The sequence below is a fragment of the Gymnodraco acuticeps genome, unplaced genomic scaffold, assembly GCF_902827175.1.
Source record: "Gymnodraco acuticeps unplaced genomic scaffold, fGymAcu1.1, whole genome shotgun sequence".
NCBI lineage: Eukaryota > Metazoa > Chordata > Actinopteri > Perciformes > Bathydraconidae > Gymnodraco > Gymnodraco acuticeps.
The window spans coordinates 5,463,166-5,491,115 of record NW_022991180.1 but is presented as its reverse complement, the minus strand read 5'-3'; the positions used below and the strand labels follow the sequence as shown (position 1 = coordinate 5,491,115).

The 27,950-nt window shown below is 43.6% G+C and overlaps 1 protein-coding gene across 10 annotated transcripts in view; it reads left to right on the top strand.

Moving 5' to 3' along the window:
• Window positions 1-26,936, top strand: part of LOC117560870 (transcription factor COE3) — a 66,749-nt gene extending 39,813 nt beyond the window's left edge. For 2 of the 10 annotated variants that reach the window (XM_034237962.1, XM_034237960.1), the window contains exons 8-16: window positions 1,314-1,434; window positions 6,254-6,387; window positions 6,535-6,661; window positions 17,097-17,185; window positions 22,157-22,222; window positions 22,430-22,601; window positions 22,973-23,158; window positions 23,580-23,747; window positions 24,945-26,936. In XM_034237962.1, the coding sequence (XP_034093853.1) occupies window positions 1,314-1,434; window positions 6,254-6,387; window positions 6,535-6,661; window positions 17,097-17,185; window positions 22,157-22,222; window positions 22,430-22,601; window positions 22,973-23,158; window positions 23,580-23,747; window positions 24,945-24,976 (1,095 nt within the window). In that variant the 3' untranslated portion in view covers window positions 24,977-26,936. The remainder of the gene's footprint in view (window positions 1-1,313; window positions 1,435-6,253; window positions 6,388-6,534; window positions 6,662-17,096; window positions 17,186-22,156; window positions 22,223-22,429; window positions 22,602-22,972; window positions 23,159-23,579; window positions 23,748-24,944) is intronic. The other 8 variants (XM_034237966.1, XM_034237967.1, XM_034237961.1 and 5 more) reach the window with 7 other exon arrangements.
• Window positions 26,937-27,950: the final 1,014 nt, after the last annotated feature.

The following is a 27,950-nucleotide window of genomic DNA, read 5'->3' as shown; positions in this document are numbered from 1 at the left end:
CGAGCAGCCCTCTAGGTCAAGGTGAGAGAGTTTAGTGTGATTTGTCCTATCAGGATAGCGACAAACTACAAGAGGGCGTCCGTCAGACACAGCTCTGTTCTGTGATAGACACACCAGCCAGCATCCTCCAGGAGGAAGCCTGGACATAAAACAGAAAAGACAGGATGTCCCCTCCTGATGTCACCATCAGACCTCCCCTGCCTCCTCAATTCTCCCCTAAGGGTGAATGTGGACTGATGCATGACAGCCACTGGGCTTCACCTCTCGCTCCTGTGTGTCAAAAGGAATTTAAGAACAGAATGTTTTTAGTTTTTTTAACTTAAACATTTACATTAAGACTAAAACATCAGGATTTAGATTTTTTTTTTGCTGATGTTCAGCCCTTTTCTTCCATCCAACAGTTAGTATACCATTTCCTCCCCAAATAGATTTCCCAGATGCTCCAGCATAGGTGTTTCTGTAGCCAAAGTTGTGTATTCTGCATGCCTTCCACTCCACTTATTACCCCCAAAAACCAGCTGGAGGCCAGAGAGGGCCCAATCCATCATCCTCAGCTTGGCCCAGCTCTGAACCTGCTCACAAGAATGGAGCTCTTTCACTTCCCCTTCTCTCCCCCCCCCCCCCCTTACACCCCCACCTTTCCCAAACCAACCAAAAAAAAAAGCGCCCCCCTAAATTCCACTGCTACACCGAGGTCACTTACCGGCGAAGCAAACCTGAGAGGGGCTCTCTGTTTCCGGCTCAGAAACACTTTGGCCATTCACATGCGACTCACTGTTTGGAGATGTGGTAGCCAAAAAACAACAACAAAAATAAGCATTATGAAATATGGAGTGTGGCTTGGAATCTGATCCTAGTAAAATGTTTGCAGAGTAATGGGATGGAGCACGGTTCAGTTGCTAATGACTCCAGTAATATTTTAAAAGGGAGGCCTTCCATCCTCAAATAGATGGACAAGCTGATCAATAATTCTGAGCTTCTGCTATGATGTCAGCAAACGGAAATGGTAGTTTAGTGATTGAAAAGTCAATTAGCTGCACACAAATGCAAGACACTAAAAAGCAAAAACAAAATGGCTGAGAAGCCGGGTTACTGTAATGCGATATCTCTAAAGAGAACAACCACTCATGAGGTTTGACAATAGTAATCAATAGCACACGGGCATGTACCTGGACACAGCAGAGTTTCTAAAGCATTCATGTATCCCCTGTACCCCAGAGAACTAGTGAGGCTGTCATTATAACCATATTTCTCAGCTTTTCTTTTTTTCCCTACAATGTATTAAATTGCATGTTTCACCTTCACTTCTGTTGCAGGTTGTCGTATCGACGACCGTCAATGTGGACGGCCATGTCCTGGCTGTCTCCGACAACATGTTCGTACACAACAACTCCAAGCACGGGCGAAGGGCTCGCAGACTCGACCCTTCAGAAGGTACTGTACGCCTCCTTATCTGGAGAATGGTAGGCACATTTTTACATCTTATAATTTGCTACGCTCCATTTTCCTTTTTTTAGTGTCTTTTAAACTTTTTTTTACAAATCACACATAGTTGCTATTAGTTCCTTTGAATCATTAGTTCCTCCATCACTTTCATTTCACTTTTAAAGTTTCTTTGTGCCTCCATTCTACCTATTGCTTTCTTTACTAGAAACAGTATGCACTACTATGTGCATTTGTTTTGTCGATATCACTATTGATGAGGGTAATACTCAGGCTCATTCACGATTTTAAAATGTTTTACTACTTCCAGTCTCCTAATGCACCTACATTTGTCCTGAAAGCCCATGTGAAACATGATCAAATTGCTTAAGAATTTGGCTGTGAGGTCAATTTCCTGTCATTGGGTTCTACAGATTTAGCTGTGAGTGAGCTGAAACAGGGGGAGGAAGGAGAACAAGTGAAAGGAGGGGGGAGTGGGTTGATGGTGTGTGTGTGTGTGTGTGTGTGTGTGTGTGTGTGTGTGTGTGCGTGTCTGCGTGTGTGTGTGTGTGTGTGTGTGTGCGTGTCTGCGTGTGTGTGGAGGGGGGGGGGGGGCGGCTATGAGAAAAACAGAACTTACTGTTTTTCTTCCAACTGATTCCATATGATAGACTGATTGCCTGCTCAGCCAAAAGGGAAAAAAGAAGGACCACCAAACCATGGGAAATCCAAAAAGTAAAATGCACTAAACGTAACCTTATGACCCTCATGGCCTCCACTCGCAGATGGGAGCACACGCAGCTGAAAGATCGAAAGAAAAAAGAAACTGACTTGGGCCAATTGTGCAAATTGCTTATCTTCAGATTTCAAGAGCCAATTATGGCTGGGCAAACAGTTTATATACACCACTGACTAAAACAAGCTTCTCTACACATTAATGGGCATTAATGGCTCTATCACCAAAAGCAAATGTAATGTTTAATACAACAACGACTAATAAAAAAAAAAAACTAGACAATTAATATATCTCGGTGCTCTCCGGTCCTAGTGGGGGATATAGCTAATCTATTTGTTTTTGTCTTTATTAATGACTCCTCTACTGGAGAACAAAATCAAATAATTAAAGTCCTGCCCGGAGCACCAAAGTCATTATGTTCGCTGACGTTCTGTTTGTGTGTTTCACGTTTATGACACGATAGGTGTGGATCGCCTAGCAACCAGTTTCTTAATGAGGGGAGCAATTAAAGAGGTTGAGCCCTCGCCTCCATGTTCCCCCTCTCCCATGGGATCCCGTGTGTTTTGTGTGTCTCTATATATGTGTGTGTGAGTGTGTGCGCTTGTGTTCTTTACAGGTTACCCCAACCCATCCCTTTCTTCCTCTCTTCACCACACTCTTCAAAGCAGCAGAGTGACGCCCCGTAAAGCAAGAAAAGACGCTATTGTCAACCGCCCAGTTGAACATGTCTTTGTCTAATAACTTTAATACACCTTCCCTCTGCTTAACCACATGTGACCTCACAAGTTTAGATCTTCTTCTTCTTTTTTCTTCCCTCTCAGACTCAGCACCATAACAAACTAATTTAACATGCATCAACAATGATTGCCGGCTTTGTTTGAGTCACCTTTAACAAACAGAGACGTGAGAAAAGGAGACTTGGCCATACAATGTAATTCGAGTCATGTCTTCCATAGTGCTCTGACAACTATCAGGCAGACAGACAGCGTGCTTTAAATTAGCAACACATTCTTCCTCAAGAGTTCAATGGGCGAGAAGCCTCAGAAATGTGGCTGACTGACTGTGTGTGGCTGAAACAGAGAGGCATCCTCACTCTCAGCTCACACTGCACTTGCACTGACTTGCTCACATTGATCAAGAGGTGCTGCCCCCTATTGGCCCACACACGGGATAGCCTGTGTGTGACAGACTGAATCTCACCATGTGACATTTTGGTTCACTTGTGTGTACTGTCACACAACAAGGATATTATGCATTCAGACACGAATGTGCTTTGTGGCTGCCTGTCACTCACACATGTATAGATTCAGGCTCAAAGGTGCATAAACATGCTCACAAATAGCCGGGTCTTTCACACACAGCATCACCCCCCACACATGCAGACACACACGAACAGCGCAGCACCGACGCACACAGACGCTTTCTCTCACTCACACTCACACTCACACTCACACACACACACACACACACACACACACACAACACACACACACACACACACACACACACACACCACACACACACACACACACACACACATACACACACACACACACACACACACACACACACACACACACACACACACACACACACACACACACACACACACACACACACACACACACGTTCCTCAGCTCAGTTCCACCATTATAGAGCCCCAGACAATATAGGAGACTCAGCACAGAGCCTGCAGCGCCTGCCTCATTTGCATGCCAAGTGGCTGTAATGCTGTTAGGGTTTATGCAATAAAGACAAGTGAATCCAGACTGCTGGGCCTAAGAGGAAGAAAGAGAGGGAAAAAAGAAGGAAGGGGGAAAAAGGATAGAAGGAAAGGAGAAAGAGAAGGAGAGAGAATGAGAGAGAGAGGTTAAGAGTGAGTGAGAGGCAGAAGGAGAGAGAGACACAGAGAGAGAGAGAGTCAAAGGGAACAGATGGCCCAGGGAGAGGTAAAAGGTATAATCCCATCAGCTGCACTATCAACCGACCATCTGGACATCCCACAGCACAATTACAACACATTTCAGCAGGCAGAACAAAGGACGGCTTCGCGGGGCCACATCAGACCTGTTTGAGTGTCACAATACTAGAGCTGAGACCTCCTCCGCTCAGATCTCAGATCAGTTTTGACGTCCTCTACGGCTAGCCCTAACCACCGAGGAGAAAGATTAGGGAGGATCACAGATCGGCTGCCCGAGGTCATTACACAGCAAAGTGGATCTTGAAGTAAATTCAAGCACACAGACCAAATTGATAGGGTAACAACTCAGCAGACCAGAATAAACAAAAACAAGCTACGACATATGAGATTGAATTTCCACTACTGTAGCGCAAAGTTTGCAAAGACTTAGTGACGCAACGGCAAGCCGGCTCTTTGCATCCTCATCCGTCCACTCTTCATGATGCCTATCATCTGCTGAGGGGGCATTGTGCGTGTCTGTCATCAGATCGCCTGCACTGACTGTGTAATCCACTTCGCCACGGTCCCCATTCAGCACATGCTCCCCTCTATGTCTGTGCATTGAGACATATGCAAATTTTGAGGCAGAAGGGTGGACGGCTTAGGGCCTCAGTCGCTGCCTCTCCATGGGTCCTTCTGTGTGTGGGTGGGGGCACTGGGATTTCCGAGATGGTGCGTCTGTGTTTGTGTGTGTGTGCGTGTGTGCATGATTGTGTATGCCTGTCGTAGGTTTCAGGCTCCAGCTGCCCCCCAACAGTCGCCGTCACCATCAGGCACTTTTTCTTTCCTCCTCCTCCTTCCTGCCCCCCTCTCTCTCATCCCCAAAGTCAATTTGTTTACAGTAATTTTGAAGGGTGAATTATTTGCTGTAATCGTCCGCACTGATGAAGGTCAGGCCCTTAGAGGGGGCCCAGCATGCCCATAGAGGGTTGGTCCTCTTTCAGACGCTCCGCTTCGCAATTAAGGAAAGCAAATGTCACTCCTCCAGGCCTCACAAATGAAAATCTGTACGAGGTGATTAGCATGAAGTCAACAGCGCCTGTTAAAGTCAGATTCCCTGTAGTACCAATGTGTGTGTGTGCACTTTATGGGCAGCGAGAGAGAGCAAACATGACCTGAACAGACCCAACAGCAAGGCAAACAAAAGGAGATGTCTTGTCGGAGGTGATCCATACAACAATGGCCGACTGTGATTTACTTACTGGATAGAAAGGATAATAGAGGTTTAGAAGTGAGCTTGTAAAGAAAGAGAGAACTTGCTGAAATAGTTACTCACATTTTGACGAGTAGAAAAAAACATTCACAATTCATAGTGTATTAAAAGATATTGATGGAAATAGATTAAATGTGATATTGCTATTTTATGGCTAGCTGTCATGCTATTTCTGTTGTAAACACGGTGTTGTGCTGAACACCATATTAAGGTAATGCATCAAATGACAGTGAATGCGAGGCACCAGATCACTCAAATTAGATTATAATAACAACCCGGACTGTTGATGAATGGCAGCGCTACGTAGCAGAAGTCATGCCAGATGAAAAGCATTGTAATAAACAATATGAAATGGATTGAATCGATCACAAAAAAAAAAAAAAAAACACAATCTGAATAATTCACGAGTGCATTTCACGTTATGAAACCTGAAACTACACTCAGTGTGCCTTCACTGTACTGCATATGCAGACAAAGGTAATGAAATAATAACATGAACCAGCAAAGCTTTAGCTTGTCATTTCCACTTTAACAGCCGTATTCTTGACTCATTTAAGATGTGTTCAACTTTGAAATGTTACTGTACATGCATGCTTAATCAATTCTGATGGCTACATTTGCCCTGACACATAATTTGCTCCATCAAATCATTTTCCTGGCGAGCCCGGCATTTAGCCTTTGTGAAGTGGACCATTTGAAGGGTCTGCTTAACTACACCACTCCAGCGTGCTGATAAATGGTTTTGATTCTCATGCCTTAAAGGACAAATCCATCATTTTTTTTCCAGCGGCAATTTCCATGATACGTCTTTGTGAGAGAGACATGGAGGTGATGGCGTAATGTGTCTGTACAGAAAGAGACATGGGACAGAGTGTGGAATCTCAGGTGCTGAATTGGCTCTTTCTCTTTTGTCTTGGATAAGCAGCCACCCCGTGCATCAAAGCTATCAGCCCGAGTGAAGGATGGACCACTGGAGGAGCCACTGTCATCATCATAGGGGACAACTTCTTTGATGGCCTACAAGTCGTGTTTGGCACCATGCTCGTATGGAGCGAGGTATGATGGAGATTTTGTTATAGATTTGATTTAAATTCAATCATAGTTAGAAATGAACTACTTTTATTTCACTTTTTTACCCTGTATTGTAACAGCACTCTGTGGTTTGGGCTCATTATTTATTTTTCTGTTTCCTGTGTAATACAGCTGATAACTCCCCACGCCATCCGTGTCCAGACTCCACCTCGGCACATCCCTGGTGTCGTGGAAGTCACGCTGTCCTACAAGTCCAAGCAGTTCTGCAAAGGTGCCCCTGGGAGATTTGTCTATACTGGTAAGTCAAAAAACCTTACTCTAGCTCTTTTCTACAGAATTCTCTTGTACCCCCCCCCCTCTCTCCATCTGTCTGGATCTGGATGGAGCCCTCAGCCCCGAGTCCTAATAATGAACTAACCAGGGCCCCGCTTGCTGAATGTTAAAAGTGTGAGATCTGCACTGCTAGGGAAAAGGTGTTTCGTGGAGGGGCTCCTACAAGTGCAACTCGATCCCCCTCTGACCTGCCATCATACGAGGGCGCTGCCAAGCTCTGTTAGACTCAAGCTGTCAGGATATCTCATTCTGCCAATTCTCTTTATCTGCCTGTACTGAGACAGATAATGCTTTCTGCTAATTGGTTGATTTTGTAAGCAAAATATGGTTTCATTTTTTTATGAATCAGATTAGAAAAGCAATATCCACGTTAAGTGCACGAGTGTGCCTGAAAGTTATTCTCATGTGTGTTGAATATGAATTCATGGGAGAGAAGGAGACGAGAGAGTGTGTGAGGCGGAAAGGGTGTGTATGTCACACTATAAGTAAGGGATCTGATTATCTTGGCTAACAGAAGGAAGTGGTGGTCTTATCTGTCATCATTGGCGAGGAGACAGAGGTTGCGGGGGTCGGAGCCTGTCTGACCTGGAAGCCTCTGTCTGTTCTAACTCTGATGGGCAGAATGAAACAGGGGGAACAGCGTCAAAGCACTCTCACTTCCCCCAGGCCTCCAGCACAGCCCTGGCCTTGAGCGCAGCAGAATTGCAAAGTGTGGGGCTGGACCCCCAGCCCCCCCACACCCTCCCCATCGGAAACCCCCATCCAGACCCCTCCATCCTGGGGCAGCTGTTTCTCATCAAGTCCCCCCTCTCTTGCTCCCCAAAAACCACCTCTACCACCCCCAGCCATCCGTCCCCTTCTCCTCCAACCGTGCAGTCTGGCCTAGCTCTCCTGCATTTAACCTCCCTAGCAGGAGCGGAGCAGAGGCCAACAAGGCACCAGGATAATGAAACAGGAGTGTAGTGTGGCTGCGTAAGTGTGTGTGTGTCTGTTTGCGGGAGCGCGTGAGAGCGAACGAGAGGAAAAAAAAGTGTGTGTGTGAGTGCGTGTGTACATGTGTTACTGCACAGCCCTGAGAAGGTGTATAAGTTAAGACATTAATGGCTTCTATAGCACCCTGGTGAAAGTGCCAGGTCCCTTAAGAACAGACCCCATTAGTCACAGAGGCTAAGCGGATTGGGATGATTACCATCAGGTTTTACTGGGGAAACGTGTCCCCTTCTCTCTATCTTTGTTGATTTTTCAACCCCCCCCTGCCCCATCCCATTCTTCCTCTCTGTCTTCCCTGGGTTCCTACTCACTTCCAGTTAGTATAAAGATACAATTACCCCTGGAGGCAATGGTGGTACAATTGATTAGTGCGCTGAATTAAAAGAGAAAGTCACGAATAGACAGGTCCGGCTCCTCTGCTCTGCTATTCCCTGTGAGGCTCACCCTGATTGTACAAGGGTTGACGCTTGAGAGAAAGAAACTGTTAAAGAGAGCAGAATGCATAACGCTACAATTAGGTACCACTGATTCCATATGTGCTGTAATTGCTAGGTGAAAGGATGTTAGCTACTTCTCTCTGACATTAAAATGTGAATGGGCTGATGCACTGAGCACAAGAGAGTACATCATGTATTAAAGAGGGAAACCTTTCAAATCATAGCTTTTCTTTTTTGAGATGGCACTTGAAAAGAAATTGCCACTACATGAGTGAGTAGGTTTGAAATGATCCGGAGTTACAATAGCAAATTACCTGGGCCTTAAAGGGCATGTAGTGCCACAGTGCCGTCTGAAAGGCACAGTGTCATATTGGAGAGCAACATGTGCATATCAAAGGTCTAGTTATCAAAGCGAATGGCTGCAAGCGTGACTTAAGAGCACCGCTTGAGAGGAGTGCCTTTTTAGACCTTTTTTTTCATGTTGACTCTTCTTGCACCACCACCCTAATTGTGAAGATTTAACTCACTCAATTTAAGAAATTATCACACATTACCAAGAGTCAACACAGAGGAGACTGCAGCCAATTCGAACAGCAAAGGGACACGTCCTCACTCGGGCTAGTGCCCTGGAACGGCTCCAACACTCACAATCCATTCTCAGAAAGAGAGCACCCTGTAATGTATGTCAAATAATCCTGTTGGCATTGACTATTGAACGTTTAAAACACTAATGAGACAAATAGACATACTATATAAAACTACAGCAGGCTGTAGTTTACTGACTGCTTCAAGGAGCCTATATTTGTACTTTAATTGGCACCCTTTTAGAGAAAAGACATGTTGGCTTTTTATTTTATTGTCTAATACCTTTTTTCCCTTCTAACAAAATGTTGTCCCTTGGAGCTTGCTAGCGTGTCCTCTGTCTAATCCATGTATTGGTTATCCATTGGTCCAGCTGCCAGCAAGGTTGTAGAAAATCAAAAGGAGAAACTCCTGGCTGTACCCGAGGTCAATACTTTATTATACTTTACACTTTATTAAGCACTGCAAACAGTATTTGCTGGTTTGATCAGATCATTTCTTAAACAAAATGTCTCAATTTTCCGCCTCATTTGCGGCATGCTAACCTTTTTGACTGCGTACTTAAAGTGCTGTATGAAGGAGTAAATCATAAATAAAAACTTTGAGCGTACAATTCATCCAATTTAAGCTCCTAATTGCATCAGAGCTTTTGGTTTTCTATCTTGGTCAAGTTTCCACGAGAGCGTCCCTCCAGGGGCGACCATGCAGGCCCTTGGTAATATGGTTCTGCAAGCAGTCCTAACACACTCAGCCTCTATTTATCCTAATCAGTGACATCCACATAACCACGATTGCTTAAAATGAACCCCTTCCGCGCCCCAGAAAACGCACATTTACAGAGACCCCATTTGTCATGGGTAAATTGAGGGTCAGTAAACTTCGCCTGTATCCTCCAGTGGGGATCCAGGACATGCATCATAACGTTAGGAGAGAATGATTGGCGAAGGCGAGCTGTCACACATTTGTCAGGGGGAAGGGAACATTATTTGCTAATTTCCCAAGCTGGGCACTGACAGGGTGCTTCGTCTTCAGACCTTTGGTGACCAGCATGGCTTCGCAGCTATTAGTACAAGTCAAGTGTTTTTTTTCTTCTTTTTTTTTTTTCTTCACTGTAAAGCGGCAGTAATAAGAGCCACTCGTTCGACCTCACAAGAGCGGAGCACACTGGGTGAAGGATTTTGGATGGAGTAGATGCCCCATACAGTGAGCTGCTCTTGCCAGGCTTTAGTTGAGGCCAGACAGCCTTGAGGGCTGATGGATCACAAACTTTCCTCGTCAAGGTGACGCTATCGACTCCACTGCACCAAAATCTGACAAAATGGGTATGAGGCAGTCATTCATCAACATAAGGACAAAGAGGTCATGTGTGCTTCACTCAATACTCGAGGAGATCAAGAAATGTCAACCTTGTAAGGGATGGAAAAGGAAGATGTTCATTAGTCTTAAGGTTTATTTTTAGTTAAGCCTCAACATTTTATTTATTTAAAAATGCATTTCCATGTCCCAAACTGAATAGGAAGACTTAACTCAGCAGATCCGACATATAAATAGTGATTTCCAGTTCTTCAAACCAAAATCAAACTCACTTCCTTTTCCACTCTTAGAAAATTGTTATGTAGTCTTGGACCCTCCTCTTCCCTAAAAAAGAATTAAATAAATAAACACAGACGCCTTTATCGCAGCACATCAGATAGGCCCTGTGCTGTTGGGCCTGTGACTCGGGCCTATCCTTACGTCTCCTCTCCACCCTGCCGTCACTTTGAAGTCCCAGACTCAGAAGCTGATCAGATGGAGAGCTTCCTTTTCATTTCCTGTCCTGCAGGGTTGGGTTTGGTACCCTGTTGGTTACTGGTCAGTGATGGGGTGTGGCCTACAGTAAAGATATGCTATAATCAAAGGCATTCAAAGAGGTTTGTAAACAAGTTTAGAGGAGGACTTACAAACACACACGAAATGCTCCATATGAGCGTTGTACATTTAAAATTCCTGAGACGTTTTTTAATCTTATTTATTCCGTTTTTTTTAATTCACCCTGCAGAATGAACTGCTGTGAGTGAGGATAAAATGTATAAATGTCATCGCCACAGTCAAGTTGCTTGTAACCAGTTGGCACAACAGATTTAGCATGTGTCAAAGCATGTTATCCACTAGCCATGTCCCCATACCTGCCTGTCTCATTACAACTGTGGTATTTAGCACCAGCTCCACAGGAGTGGAGCAGACACACGTTGCCAAGTTAGATGGGCCCGGTTTGAAGGCCTTGTGAGTTTGTGTGGAGCGCGACAAGGTTCCATGGAGGAAGGTCCTTGTGTCCAATTAGAGGGCTGACGTGACACGTGCTCGCACTCCCCCACTGTCAGGCAGCTTGTCAGGTAGGCTTTGAGAAGCACACTGTGGCATTATTCCACAGCGTGTTATCAGCAAGTGACCTGTGAAATCCAGCTCCGGGAAATTGATTGAAATAAGTACTTGCAGTTGAGCATGTATTTTCCCCCATTACACCTCTCTGTGAAACATATTGTGGGTATCTTTCAAGAGAAAAATGAAAGTATGGCTGTGTTTTTTTTCCGCTCCAAGTAAGGATGGTATTCATTGATTTAATTTTAATTGGACCCACTTTTTGTCCCACAGTATCGTTAGAGGTTTGTTTTCTAATGGCTCTTAAAATGGATTGTCCTCAGTAAGTCACAGCATCAGTCCTCTGCCATAGGAAATATAGACAGAGGAAACAGGGAGGGAGGGCTCTTGATAGACGAGGATCTCTCCCCTCCTCCTTCCTCCACCCCCTCTTCTGGCCCCATTTTCAGTATGATCCACACCCAACGGGCTTTAAAAGAACTCCACACACCCCCTCCTCCTCTGCCGCATTTTGATTGAAATTCATCGGCAAGTTTATTGAGAAATGAATGAGGGAGGCAGCACGGTATTGACTTTGAGAGGAAAACACAACTCATCTTGAATGAGGGGGAAAACGCGGCCGTAATTTAGCCGTCATCGATCTGTGCCCCGTCCATGTATTGATCTTCATTTTACAATATTAATTTGCGCTTGCAATCAGCTGTGAAGGGAACCCATTTGATTTCTGTTGGCCGGTAATGTGTGAAAGTCCGCCGGCGTCCTTAGAGAAGTGGCACATGTACTTTAGATGTCATCTAAGAGGATTGAACAGGTGTCTTTGGCCCTTTCTAATAATACAGCCGATATGAAGGGAGTCTGAAATTATGGATGTGCAATCTGTAACATTGCTCCCTTTTAACCGTGTTAATTACATTTTATCTGTTGCAGGAGCAATATCTGCTGGAGACTGTAACTGTCTAGATTTTTTTCATCTGTATTGGCTCAAAGTTCATGAAATTTCAATGAACATTGATCTGTCTCCATTGATTTATCCTAACTGCAGATCTTTGAAATTTTAATTTCCTGTTCATCTTGAGACTGCTGGAGATGGAATCACTCAGTGGTAACAGGCTGCAGTGGATGGAGATGATATGGTCAGTGGTAAAGCAGATGAGGTTTGCTTTGCGTGGGTTTGCTGTGAAAATTCCAATTTGGCGTGGTTTGTTTTTTCACTTTTAAAGATGGACTCTACATCTGCATGCGTGTTTTCTATTTTCTCAACACTGGAACATGACTTCTGCCTTCTTTGTGTGCACACTATTCAAATTGAACTCCTGACAGTATCAACGAGAAGAGTTTTCACTCTCTAAATATCTCCAGAAGACTAGAAGCGAGACAAGGTCATTATGTGTGTTGATGCCGTTCTGAACTGCATCCATCGAACAGACCGCAGGTGCCTAGCAGGCTTCACTTTGACAAGTCACAAATGCAATAACACTTGAATGAACTTCTGCCTGCGCTGTTTATCTGTCTCCCCCTTTCCAACTCCCACTCCACCTCTAATTTGTGTTAAGGGGAAAGAAAAAAAATAACTGCTCAATGGTGTAGGAGGAGTGGAGATAAGCTCGAAGCAGTTAAGTATAATTAGCGAAAGTAATAGCTGGCAAATGGCAACAAGGCTAGGTTTTTATCTCCTGGAAAGATAGAGTTATCGTAATAAGCTGTAATGGCTGGCAGGAATGCTAGTACTCTGTGCAAGCTTCCATTCAGCCTCATAGACTTAACAAGGAACAATTTCCCTTAAATTTACTGCTTTGCTCAAACATTTCCCCATGTTTATACCCAGATACTGTAAGTCAATACATGTGTTCAATCCACTTCCATATAGACCCAGGGCACACAGTAGTATTGCCATGTAAGCACTTCTGGCTGCCAACGTCGGCCATGTTACACTGTTCCTGTGGAGCGGTTACTCATGTCCTATTTCTAGAGAACATGGAGAAGGAGCAGCAGACCACACTCTGATGCCATGTACACGCCAGCCACTCTACATTTTAAGTGAAGTGGCTAGCAGGGGCAGCTAAGGAGCTCTCAGGGAAAATGTGTTTTAGTAGCATGATGGAACGGAAAGACTAAAGCGTCAGATCAAAATAAGATTGGGAAGTGCACATTCCAGGCGGAAGAATTTCACTGAAACCCTGCCATGAACCCGCGTACGCATGCGTGATATTGAAAATTGGAATGGATATGGTCACAGCTGCACACCGAGTCATGCATTCCTTTTCTTCATATTCTGAAACATGATCATTTACTCTCTAGAGTGAGACATTTACTGAAATATTCATACAAACATATTCTAAACCTGCGTGAGCAAGGAGCAAGTTTCCTTTTTTTTTATGGAAATGAGTTGCCATATTCCTTTACAATATCTCTTTTAGTTACCAGTTGTTCAATTTAAAACGTATTTGCTGTCACTTTGCTGTCTTATTGCTTTTGTTAAATTGTAATCATTTCTGAACTAAAACCATGGAAACAGATCTATGAACAAATATAGGTCTGCATATGCAGCGCAGGCAGGGAACAAGATATACGCGTTGTAATTGAACAAAGCATGCAACCTGTCTAAATCTGCAAAGAAAATGAGAGAAAATGAAAATTCTATTAGTCCATAATGTTCCCTCGGCCCCCCTTCCCATGTGCTCTTCATCTCTCCTGCAAAGTATTCAAATGCAAGCCCTGCCTTAGCTCCCCGTGTCTCTTTTTCTCTAATTATCCATGAGGTCAGTAAGCAAAATGGGGAAGAAGCCAGGAGATCAATACAAATTATCCCTGAGCAAACCAGTGCTGACAGTTTGAATTGCAGCATATGTTTACCCAAAATCAGGCAATTTATCTTAATATTAGGCGAGTAATGCAGCAGGGGTGAGAGTTCACACAATCTCTCCACCTCATAATTACCCGCCTCTAAAACAGGAAAGTGGTATTGATTGGCCGCGAGCCGGGAAGCGGGCGTGACTGGAACGTGCCAGCGACCCCCCCTCTACACCAACCCCTATCATACCCCCCCTTAGCTCCCCCCCACCTTCATCGGCCCCTCCTCCCCTTCGGCTAGACTCCCCACCCAGGGCAGGATTTATGGGATGTGTGTGGAGGGTTTCATGTTTCCTTGCAGCGACTGAGACCCCTAGCAGAAGGGGTAAGAGGGACACACACACACACACACACACTTCTTCCACACCCTCACCCCACCCTTCGTTCACCATATTGTGCTGGAAGGGCGGCGAGGGCCAAACTAATTCTGGCATGCAAGGGCATCTCGGAGCAGCTAGATTTGCCGCTTATATCTTTAGAAGAGAGTAAAGTTTACGACAGAGTGTGAAGCCGGAACATAATGATGTGCCAAGGATTTAAAAAAAAAATACATAGGGTGAAGAGGGGACAGCTAAAGAGTGGGGGGGGGGGGGGGGGGGGTTGCTACTGTCAATGTGTGTGGTGTAAGAAAAAGTAGGAAGAGCAGCCCCAATGACTCTTGTGAAGGCTCAGCAGATGAAAGAAAATCTTTGCCTGGAAGCAAAAATGTGCGGAGCGATGCGATGAATACACACATAACACATTTATTGTCCAGATTGAATATAAGTGCTCAGTATATATCATCAGCAGCTCTTACAGGATTATTGACATTGTCTGTGTCTGTCTGCACCAGTGTACATGGTATGACTACAGAACTGTCAACTCATCAACTGACAGCACCGTTTAGCGCTAATGCAAGTCTCCATCAGCTGTCAAAAGCATTTGCATGAAATCAATAGCAGATGGCGGTCTGTGTCACCAATTTCATTACGCCGGGGTTGTTACAAAGATCATCTCCATGATAGATGAGATGGCGACATGTCGACATGTGGAGATCATGCCTGACGCTCGGACTGCGACTGCAGAACATTGAGCCATGTTTTAAATGTAAATTTGGATGTAAATTCCTCCATATGTAGGCATTTAGTACTGTGTATAAACCGTAACAAACTCTGAATCAGTCTAAACTACAGGATAGGAAAGGATACTATACCCTCTCCACACATCATCATTCTCAGGGCCGCTTGTACAGTGGGGGCATCATTATCATTGGAAAGGCACATCAAACAGAACACCTCTCCTAACCTAGGGCTCGTCCTGTACTGTACGTCTCTCCGGCTGTGTTCCCAGCATGCCTGGCGGGTTGTGTAGGCCCCAGCTGAGGCAGAGGACAGGAGAGCGTGATGTATCACCCTGAGAGAGCCCACTGACAGCCTCTGATGATGGATGGCCTGATTATGGAGTGCTTTTTACACATACACAATTTACATCACACTGAGCAGCGGGGTCTGGCAGGGCTGCCGTGCACATTCACTCTCAGCCGGGCATGTGCATTCTCACACACACACACACAAACACACACTCACTATGCATGCTCCGGTGTGTGTACACATGTATGGGTCTGCCGGAGTGCATAGATAAGAAAGGGGGTGGAAATAACAAAAGAAAGGGGCAAATTCCTTGCTACAGCCTTGTCATGTACGATCAATAAGGCAGATCAATCCTTTATTAAGGAGAAGATGGCGGTCCCCCCACATTGCGAAGCGGACCTTTGTCGTTCCGGGACACATGATGACATGTCAAATCAGATTTCCAGCAGTGTATGTTGTTGTGGCGTGGGGTTTATTCAGGTGTGCACGTCAAATAGGGCCATGTACCACTGTATCTGCAAGCTAGATCCTTTCTATCGATTAGCACCTCACATTGTCCATGCTTGAACACATAATTGCTCCATTTGATCACGGTCGAGCTGGCAATTACTGTATTCAGGTTTTGGCAGAAGTGGTGCATGTGTTTGTACATGACTGTATTTATGCGTGAGTGGGTGCAGTGTGTGTGTGAGCATGCTTGCATGTGTATTTAGATGAGAGGGAACAAAAGAAAAAGTGAGACACATGAATGTTCATTTTCCAGCCATGACTCCCCGGCTCGTGCTTCAGTGGCCCTGCCTGTGTGTGTGAGTTTGTGTGTGTGTGCGGGGGGGGGGCGTTCGTTTGCTTTCACATTCTCTGGTGTTCAGCAGGTTCAGCGAGCTGTGCGGTGTTAATGCTGAAATTACATGCTGAGTAATGAGTGATGGGCCAAATTACAGGCTGAACAATGAATAGAGGCAGGCAGCTCTTATTAGTCTCCATAGAAAGCCATTGATTTATGAAGCGCCTTGCTCGGCGGAGTTACTCTCCTGAAAATGATATCTACATTGAGAACTGATGTTCTCTATTAAGTCGTTCCTTCCCCCTTTTACACTGCTCTCCTCCTTTCCTCCCCTCCTTCTCTCCTCTGCCCTCCCTCCCAGGTCCTGCCTATGAGTGTGCACATGATTGTTTAGAATCAGGCGGAGCTGTAAGGAAGCCTTCAATTACCCATTAGGACTGTCAGACATAAAACGCCCTGCTCTCACCAAAGTCTGGGTTATGATTCATTTACTTTGTGCCTCTGATTCATCGCCCAATATGCCTCATGCCCCAGATTACTATTTGAGGGGTGGGAGAGATTAATGGCTCCATGGGATCTCCCGCCGTATTTCACGGGCCCAGTGTTGTAGTACAGTTGGTGCAGAAGGGTGAAATGACAGCAACTTACACTAGATCAATGTGTGGACAGCCTTTCACAGATTATTAAAGCTCGGTTAGATTAAAAGACCCCCGCTATGTAGTTTTCTGTAGTCAATATTCTCAAGCAGATAAAAAAGATGGGAGGGTCCCTCTGAAGGATTCTCAGACTGATGTAGGTCATCACTGCTGTTAATGGAATAACACTCAGTGACATGAGTGTCAGAGGAACCCGTGTCAGTTTCCATCACTTGCCCCCCTGATGTTTCATAAAACATCTCCTCACCCCTGAGGTCTCTTTGAAATTAGGCATTCTGAAATGACTTTTGTTCTGTAAACTCTAACAGATTTCTCAATTAGTTTCTTCCTGGGTCAAAATTGAATCTGAAATGGTTCTAATTTTTCCTCTCCCTTTTTTTTTTATTACTTTCAGCCCTGAATGAGCCAACCATCGACTATGGTTTCCAGAGGCTGCAGAAGGTTATTCCCAGACACCCCGGCGATCCTGAGAGGTTACCAAAGGTGAGTCCAGTGTCCCTGCAGCAGAGAAACACAGAACAGCAAGCAGACAGAAACAGAGCTTGGTTATAAACGCCTTAACATTCTGAATGTGACAAATAAACAAAACATCATTACCATCAAGGCAAAGCACTGTGACCCCAAAACCGTAACAGCTTTGCTCCAAATATGTGGCTTACCCACTAACCAGCATGGTAATGGTATTGGTTTTGTGTGTGGAGAGAGGCGTAAACTCTCTGTGTGGCAAAATAGCTCAATCAGGCGTTTTCCTCTCCAGTAGTCTGTGGAGATGGTAATCTGGTCAGAAACGACGTCTGCACCCTCATTACCCCACTCATGTTTTCCTTTCATTTTCTGCAGCTCGATTTGGTTTAATCTTTTGTTTACAGAACCCTGTGCCGTAAACCCCCTAGTCTTACTGCAGCTAATAGACAAAGACTGCATGTTATTATGCTTTGGCTTTCTTATTGTTTTCTTTTGAACCTGGGTGATGGAGTTGAAAGGCACATCAGTTTTAGATGCACCGGCGTGGCACATAAATAGGCTGCCATGTTGAAAGACCTGAGCATGAACACTAAGGTGCACGTTTTATTTTTGTTGTGATTACCCTCCCCTTCAGAAACTCTTTGATTCTTTGATTCTTTTCATTCCCTTGGATTCTTTTACTCTCTCCATTTCCTATTGATAAAATCTATCTGTGTGTTTTCACTAATTGCCACCCTGCCAGTAATCATTTCTGTGACTGACGTTCCAGATGTGTCAAGTGTAATAATATAACTGATTACTACGTTCAAAACCCCTTGGCATGTGGTGAAGTGGGGGCCACCTCAGAGTTTTAATAATACTGTTAAACCTTTAAAGACCTTATCTATTAAATCCCAGCATGCAACACAGCAATATCATTAACGTCCAACGGACAATTTAATAAAGAACAGACTGTGTGGTAGCTAGACGTTTGACCAAGGCAATGTGGAGAAATGGAACATCACAGCTAGTTCCTGCTTCAGTATATGAAGTGTTTCAATTAGACTCAGTCCCTGTGGAGACAGGAAACAACACCTAGACATGAAATGTTACTCTAATTTCAACTGTAAACGTAGACCAAAAGGTAAAGTACACTTACCTTTAATATCAACATGGCTTTCTCTATCTCCGCAGGCATCGCTGGTCTACACAATTTTATAAAGTCTTTGTGCAATCTCCAGAACAAAGAGAGCACCAATGTTAAACACAGCTTTATTACGGAGAAACCTTACTTCTTGCCCTGAATACAAAGCGCTGTTGGTAGTGAGACAGATTTTGACACTGAACCCAAGATTAGTTTCCTGGGCGTGCATACACTTAATATAGCATGCTCTCCCAGCCTTTGCATGAAACAATCACAGAGTGAGATGAAACCCTGCACTTCCAATAAACAACATAAATATTTGATTTGCTCTCTAATGGACCCAAATATGGGGTTCAGGGGGCATGTAAATGATCCCACCAAGTGATTCGTCATTGTTAAGCTTGCCATCTGAGGGTCAGCTCACGGGGTCAAAAGCACATTCCCAATAAAACAGCCCACGGCGGGCTGACGCGGGCATGTACATTTGGAATGAGAACAGAAACGGCATATAGAAACAGCCATTACAGGGTGCAGGTGAGGTAGGGAGACTCTATAAAAAGAAGATAAAGCTGGAGGACGCGCGGTGTGCATTAGCAGAAAGGCAAATCGACACCAAGTCCACTCACCGCCTCCACTCCCCCCTCCCATGACTTCACCCTCCAGTTGATAATATTACTGCGCTATATTGATTTCCACCAGCCTTCTCCCTGGGACCAGTAAGACACGTGGTAATTGTAAGGAGACAGAAAGCCAATATGGGAGTGCTCATGGATAGCAAGGGATGCACGCTAATATTGTTGCTACACAGAGAAAAAGGGGGGAAGCTGCCTCTGATTGAAGTTTACCTCGTAATTCTAAGACAACATCGTAGATGACAGTCTGACCCTGTGGGAGGAGTGGAGATATAAAAATTCAATGCAAAGTCCAGAGTGAATATGAAAGTAATAAGTGTGAGCAGTCAAGTGATGAGAAAGGAGATTGGTTTGCGGGCATCGCGTTAAGTGAACAGAGACTTTGGAATTCACCCTCCTTTTTAAGATCTTGTTATAAAACAATTTTCTATTCATAATATAAAAAAGACAATTTATAATACCATTTTGTGCCCTCTGGCAGTAATGGACAAATAGACTGGATATCACATTATATCACACTCAATTTCTCTCTTCTGTAACAAATTAGATTCATTATGAAATTAAAAGTGGAAACTCAATATTGTTTTATTATTAAGCTGATTGCTTTGGATTCCTTTCTTTCCTCCCAAAATGAGCATAAGCCCATTCTTTTCCAATTCTTTGTGTAATCCACAAGGAGAAAATATTACAAATGTGTTCATGTCAAGCAATTACCCATGTATTTAAATGAATCTCTCTTCCTGTGCTCTTTGAAGTACCTTCATCTAATGGCCCTATGCTTCTAAATGCATTCATTACCTCAGGCTAGAGCTAACAGAGTAATTGCCTTACAGTTTTATAATGGCATTAGCACTCCAAGCTACATAACCTAGGCCCTCTTTTATTAACTGTGATAATATAAATACAACATCCATGTTAATCTAGTGCTTGAAGAATCACAAACGAGTCCTTTTAGACCCCTTCTCCTTATTGTTAGATATTCTTTATAACACATCATTTGTTATGGCTTCATCTCGTTTTTTTCTTGGCAATAATATTTAAAAAAAAGCAGCCTTTAAATCTGAGGTGATCTGTCATCGGAGCAGCTCCATTTAAACAGTTGTTGAACACGGGACCTTTATGCTAAGCAAGGCAAACAATAGCAGAAATCTGTCACGCATTTGTCACAGAACAACAGAAATCATTTGCGGCCTTTAATTGTTTCAATTTAACATGGCGTGTTCTGATATGTCTCCATGACAAGAAAGCCAATTACACTTATGCTGGAGTAGTATTGAGATTTACATGGAAATGCCCTCAGAACACTATTCCGTGTTAATCGTATTCACAGCGTGAGCTGATACGCATGAAAGCGTCTCGTCAGAAGAAAACAAACTTCTTCCTTGATTGGGTGCAGCACTTCTCATCATCCTCGGATATGACTAGGTTGCACTTAAGCATAGCCTTGCGAGTCAGCTTGGTTAGTTAAGACACCACGCGGTAAACGACAGATTAAGGATGAGAGGCAATATCCTTTTCTCTCCTCCTTTTTCCAAGCTGTCCTTATGTCACTGCTGCAAAGTACCATATGGACAAGGAGGGAGAGGACGTTTTACAGAGAATGAAACATGGCTTGCGAACGAGACAGTCTTAATTGCTTTAATTGTTGTTTAAAATTGAGAGCCATGTAGGAGATCTTGAAATATGATAGAATAGATTATTGGTAATTATTAACTGCAGACAAAAAGAAAGAAAACCACTTTATCTCACTCAGCAAGAGAGAGAGAAATCTGTTCTGCCTGATGAGAACACATCAAGACAGCTGGTCCTCTCATTTAGTCTACCTGCCTCACGACAACCATAATTCTTTATTTGTATGCAAACTAGATGCATGCAACGTTGAGCATACACACCAATTTCAGAGGTAAATGCCCATTCTAAGAGCCACCCATCCGGTAACTTGGGGTGGATTAAGCGATATGTTTCTATAAGAGAGCATGGCATACGCTGGAAGTGGCTTCTACAGTGATTCATCTTGATAAATCAAGGGCTGTGGTAGATATGCTCCTCAGGATGAAAGGGCCCATACACACACTCCGTAAACACTACATACGCTGTGCCTTGGAAATGCAGGCCAAGTCTTGGAGGCCGCTGTTTGAAGGCGCGAAGGCTGTGTTTACATTCATTTACGGCAGCTGCCGTCTTAATCCCACACTGCTATTGCCAAGTGATGGAACACTTCAGACAAATTACCGAGGCCCGCAAAAGAAAACACAGCGAATGTGGGAAGAAAACAAGCGCCATCTGAGATGTTTCTGGTGACAGATTTTGCATTGCTTTTAACCAGAGTTCTAACAGCACAGTCTACAAATCTCTGCTCTACAGCAGGTGACAACAAGCAAGCATTTTAAAAACACATGCAACAGTCATGTCTGCAATTTGCCTTTGTCAGATTAGATGCACTCTAAAAGGAGATGAGCGTTTTCATAGAGCATATTGCCTTCTGTATTATAGAAAACAAAGAGAGCAGCCTGGTTGCTTGAGAGGGATTTAATTGTAAGTGCTGAATTCAAAGAGCAGATAAAGACACACAACGGGCCAAACCCTAGCTGGAAGCCCCAAACAGAGTGGGGGGAACGGATCCGGGGCCAACTCATTTTCAGTGTTAAGAGCCAAAGCAACACAGCTAATCCGCATTGTCAAGCGGGGGCAAGCATGCAGACATGGATAAGACCACATCCTGAGCATCCGTGTCCCCAAGGCACAAGCACCCAGCTCTTGCTGGATGGGAAGTCATTTGTGAAGTCCTTTGCAACAGCCAGTCAAAGAGGTTAATTGAAAAATTCCTTAATGTCATTACAACAGAACTAGATTAACCCAGAGCTAATTCACTTTATTGTTCTGAAGAGAGGGGACTCGGCGCTGAACTCCAGAGCAAACGTGAGGCCCAGAATCAGTGGTGAGGTGTTGTTTTTAAAGGACCATGCCAGTTTAATTAAGATAGGGAACATTATTCACTGCTCTGCATGGATGGAAGGAGCAAAGTGGTAGCGCTGTGTAAAAACCGAACCGGTGCCTGTTAAATCAGGGTGGCTTTTATTTAGCCGCTTGAATATGTAAAAATGTTTAAAGCTCTCCACGACCCAGCTGTGTAATGTTGTTTTTTGATATTGTTTGTTAGTGTGCGGACCACAGGAGGTTTTTAACATAATCAGTTTGGGTCTTAACATTTACGCTTCTTGTTTTGCTCATCAGGAGGTGCTGCTGAAGAGGGCGGCTGATCTCGTGGAGGCTCTGTATGGAATGCCCCATAACAATCAGGTCAGTATCCACACACCGCTTACACCTCTGCTATATAAGGAACCATTGAAAATGTACTGATAGTATATCCAAAGGGTATTTTCATCACTATATCTGGAACGTTGTAGGCTACATGCGTTGTGTGTTAACCATATAGCCATGAACCTTGCATCAAAGCTATAAAAATAACATAAATAACGAAACCGCTGCTTTCTCTACGCTTTCCAGGAGATCATTCTGAAGAGGGCAGCTGACATCGCCGAGGCCCTGTACAGCGTTCCCCGCAACCACAACCAGATCCCCTCTCTCGCTAACACAGCCTCCCACGGCATGATGGGAGTCAACTCCTTCAGCAGCCAGCTAGCAGTCAATGTGTCTGAGTCACAAGGAAACGACCAAGGTATTAAGGATGTGGCATCACAAATCTGAGGTTTTCAAAAGTGGGGTCCTTAGGGGGATTACAGGGGTTTTGCAGCGAAATTAGAAAATTAACATTTTTTTCACTCGTTTAAATGAGAAGAATTGATGGAAATTATGTTTTAAAACACTGGGTTCACTCACCTTAATATAGGCAGTTAAAGGGTCCAATTAAGTGCCACATTTCTTATTAAACTGGCATCTGCAGCATGTGCCGATATAAAAACGCTTGATTGCAGCAGTCAATTCCCATGATCATTTACCGTAATAAGTGAACTTTTCTCTGCTGAATACTGCATTGTAGGAATGAAATGAATGAATTTTCTTTTCTATCTCCCACCCATGCTTTTGCAGTGGGCTACAGCAGGAACACCAGCAGCGTGTCCCCCCGGGGCTACATCTCCAGCAGCACCCCCCAGCAGTCGGGCTACAACTCCGTCAGCAACAGCATGAATGGCTACGGCAATGCCGGTATGAACCTGGGAGTGCCAAGCTCCCCCGGGTTCCTCAACGGATCCTCTGCCAACTCCCCATATGGAAGTGAGTAGCTTGCCACTATCGCACGCTGTAGTAGCACTAAGCTGCTGCTGATTTAATTCCAGCTCCCACATTCGTTTTCACTTCTATGAATCACTCGTGACAGGGTTATAACATTATTGATGGTGATAATATATTACTGTTCATTCACGGGGGCTTGTTTAGTTTTAGTACTTCGCAGAACACACATGTAGCTGAGGGTAGCAGGAATATTCCCCTTTTTATTTCTCCGTGTGCCACCTGTATTTGTTCAACCGGACGAGATGTTGATGGTAGGGGTCTGTGAGTACTGATCCTGTATCCCCCCGGCAGTAATACTATCCTAGCCTTACCTTAACTGCCCTCTCCCTCCTCGGCACTACTCACAGCACGTTCTCACTCTCACCCCTCCTTCCTTCCTTTTCCCTCCCTATCGTCTCTGCAGTTAAACAAAAGAGCGCCTTCGCCCCTGTGGTCCGACCCCAGGCCTCCCCACCCCCCTCCTGCACCAGCGCCAACGGCAACGGACTGCAAGGTGAGCCCCCCTCACCCCCTCATCCCTTCCCTACGGACTACTGGTCAGATACCGCTGCTCAGGCCTCTGTCCGGTTCGGTGAGGGATTAATCATTACAAATATATGCATTTTGACAGGCCAATTTACACCTTTCAGTTCACACTCACACACATGCCTATACACACACACACACACACACGACTGGAAGCCGCCGTCTGTGCAACGCAAACAAACCTCCTTGTTGCCCTTTCTTACAAATGATCCCCTCCGATGTCGCAGGAAAAGACCTTCCCCGAATTGTTTTAGTAATTATGTTTATTAGGTTTTGTGCATGTGTCATGACCAACATGATTACTTTGAAAACAAGCTTAGCCGTAGTGTGTGCCCCAAGATTAATAACATTGGGCTTAATGAAGTGGGAAATTAAAGTTCATCTTGCTACACGTTCATACTTATTAATACATGTTGTGCAGAAATTAATGAGCAATGCCTTGCCATCATCTGCGCTGGCAAACTTAAAGGCATTTCAACCATGACTCTACAAATATACTCAGAGCAATATAATAATACATCATCCCAGCACTTCACTAGTCGCCTAATTGTTAAAACGTGTGAAAGTACTGAATATATAAACTCTCCGGGTGAGGTACAGTTGCTAATGATATCCTAAGCAGATGGTCTTGGTAGAATAACGGAAGCTACCTTTGATCTAGCGTAATCTCTCTTAGATAATGACGCGGAGAAACGACTTGGGGAATGTGGAAATGTAGGACTAATGTGCTGTTCAGTGCCGAGGAGTGAAGGATAAAGAGAGGAGGGGAGGATAGGAAGCGATAGAAGCAATCTGAGGGGAGTCTGAGGAGTGTCTAGTACTGTAGCGCTGTGGCATTGTGGGAAGTGACCGTGTTGTTGCTCTGCCGTCACCACGGCCGCGTCTCCTGGGAGTCTGGGCCACTGTTTGCCATTACCCCAACGCCAGGAGAAATATCACACATAGCAGGACTGGCATGCTGGGGGCTGAAATGTCAGAGCAGGAGGGAGCTTTTCAAAGTCTCCGCGTTAGAAGGACGTGCAGCAGCAGGCTGGCGGACACGGCAAACACTCACAGGCACATACGCAAACAGGCACATTTCGGCATACATTCACACACTTATGCAGTCAGATGGCTCATGCATACACACACGCACACACATTGATACATACACAGAATTACAAATTGTTCAAAAATATTTTTTTTAACCATAACTGTTTTTAAGGCAAATCAACTAACCTTTTTTCTTCTTCTCTTTTTCCAGCCATGTCCGGGCTGGTTGTCCCTCCAATGTAAATGCACTTTCATCATCTCAAGCACCAGTCTACACATTACCACTTCACAGGAGCACACAGCAAAATCGCTGGTGTAATGTATAGTCAAACGCTTGTTTTTGTTTTTAAAGATGAAGGGAAAAAAATGAAAAGAAAGAAAACGATTTTCTTTTCTTTTAAATGACTTTCGCAACCTGCAGAAAAAAAAGGATTTCAAGAGGAACACTTTTTTTTTTCTGTGGGACTCTTTTTTGTGTATATCCTTCCCCCCATTGTATCACCCTTGAAGAGGACGCGGGATGACGAAGGGTTTATTTTGTATACCTGTCGGGTTGTGCTTCGGCCATGGACATGTCCAATCAACCACACATTCAATACTGGAAGGGACTCTGTGGACTCACCATCTGGTTGTAAAGTAAAAACACTGATGTACAGTACATTTGCCAATGAACTTCAAGACATTGTTTTTCTGTTTCAACTCTCTTTTAATAGATTCACAACAGTTGTGTGTCTTTATAATGTGACTTTTTGTATTTTTATGCGTGAGAAAAATACACAGGGGCCAAGTCAGTTTGAATTTCAACTGGAAAATATATGAGATATATAATGTAGAAAAATTGATCATAAAAGTACAACGAGTAACCGGGGAGGGGCTGGGTGGGTAAGGTTCTATCACGTGTCATTCCTGCATTTTAACTTAAATTTTGTAATTTATTGTAGCTAGAAATCATCCTCAAAAGTAAAAAAAAAAATCCTCTTTGATTCAAGAAGCACACTGACGTGTACAAAACACTGCTCTGTTTATGAATATGATGTACTTCCATGTCTAGAGCTTCCTTTTAAGCAAGTGTGTTTTGCCATGTTTTTCAACTTTTTTGCTAGCACTGTATATTAATGCATTCCTAGGCTACTGTGAAGTCTGTTTCTTGTTGATGAGGAGCAGTCTCCCCCTTCTAGCTCCAATTCCCTTATGTGTTTTATATGTGGTTAACAATTGTAGACTATTGTGATATTGCCAAACTTGTGCTAAATATTTATACATCTGTCTTTTTCATGTTCTTTTAGATCAACAAAAAAACATTTAAAAAAACAAAAAATCCATTGAGAATGTAGGAGTATAGTAGTTCATCGTCATATTTCTGTTCCAACACACACTTGCTCTCACTGAGGGAATTTTGTAACATATCAACTATAAATAATGTATTTATCTCTGAAATTTTGTATATTGCTTTTCATTATGTATGTATTAATCGTCATGCCCTTAATATAGTGATGCAGCACAGATAATTCAGCCAAGAACTGTTGCCTTCATTTGTTTTCTTTTTGTATTTGATGAAATGCAATGTGCATATATTTCACGTGTATCCTCAAAACATTTGTGTTACTCCGTCAAGACTCTCTGTCCATTTTTTTTAAAGGGGAAGTCAAACTTCATTGTTTATTTTTATATTGATTTTAAATTATCTATACAGACCATTTTGGAGAAAACTTTGTTGGTTGTATTGTCAAATAAATTGTTTGTGACCCATATGATAGTTGTTAAGATCCAATAGAGACTAATGTGCATGAGGGACAACCTTGGAGATAAAAAAAACACTCCATTTGTGGTTGTATTTTTTTCTGTTTTGTAGAATGTATAGAAGTCATTTTTACTCACCACTTATGACTCTGCCACATAGCTTACATGTGTTTACAGGGAAGAAAATAAAAAAATGTCAACATTTGGAATGGAAACAGAAATGAATAAGTGATGTTTTATTAAAATTTTCAGTAAAACACAATAGCTCCTCAACTGTGGACTTCTTCAGTTTAAAGTACAGTTTGGCTGGCAGACAAACTGACAATCAGAACAAAGAAAAAAAGACAGTAGAAACTTCTGAAGACAAACCTGTGATTCGTCTGTAAGTTGTAGTGTTTAGACTTTGCCATAGAGATAACTGTAACCTGTGGAAAAGTGTAACATCCATAAAAGATGAAAACTGCTCTTTACTCACATTTTTTCCGCAAAGCACTCTGACATTGTGACATATTCCTACTGGTCTCTGTATCAGCATTTCCTGCATCTGTGGTGCTTCAAAGGTTCATTGTAGTCATTCATAAACAGTGCAAGCTTTTTATTCAAAGCACCCCAAATGGGGCTCATTCAAATCCCTCATTTCATTGCATTAAGCCACCTAGTTAATAAAGAATCAATACATTGAAAGAGCAAGGTTATCCTTTGTCTATAAGGGCTGGTATCGTTTTGAACCTCTTATAGTTTGAGCGCTGAAAGGGGGGCCAAAGTGAAATCTATACTCATCAAGTGGGTCAAACAGAAGGATAGAAGTGTTTGAGGGAAGAATGGTGTTCTCCTTAAAAACAACTGCGCATCTTATCTGGCATCCTGAGTGGTCGCGGAGAGCAGGTCACAAAATGTCAATTTCTCATCAAGGCAACATTGTCCGAGACCACCTCTGCCTTTAATGCACAATTAACCGACAGCAAACCTGAGTGGCAATCAGCATATCACAGCTTATTATGTCAGCCAGCATGCACGGATCTCACGGCGCCGGCAGATAGTCCAGGAGCTGCTGATAGCGCAAAGGACAGATGCACTCAAAAGAGCCATTTAATTTTCAGCTGCGATCGCCTTGTGCTTCAAATCATTCCCTCGATAATCCAATGTGTCTGATAACAATTGCCACACATCTGCTTCCTGACATTGCATTATCTGTTTCAGATACACAGGGTTGGATCTATCGCCTTGTTCAATGACAAAACGCTGCATAAACTGTACTTTTATTTAGTCCTGAATGTCCACTACATGAAACCAAGGAAACAGTCTTTCATCGAGAAAACAATAACCCTGAGCAAGAACAGAAAAAAATGAGAGGAAAAAAAAAGATCTGGGGGTAAAAGACAATCAAAAAAAGACACGTTTGCGCAGTTGTTGGCAGTTTTAAGAGCTCTGAAGCCTGGCAGGCAGGCTGGAGGTGCAGTATATTGTCTCAGCAGGT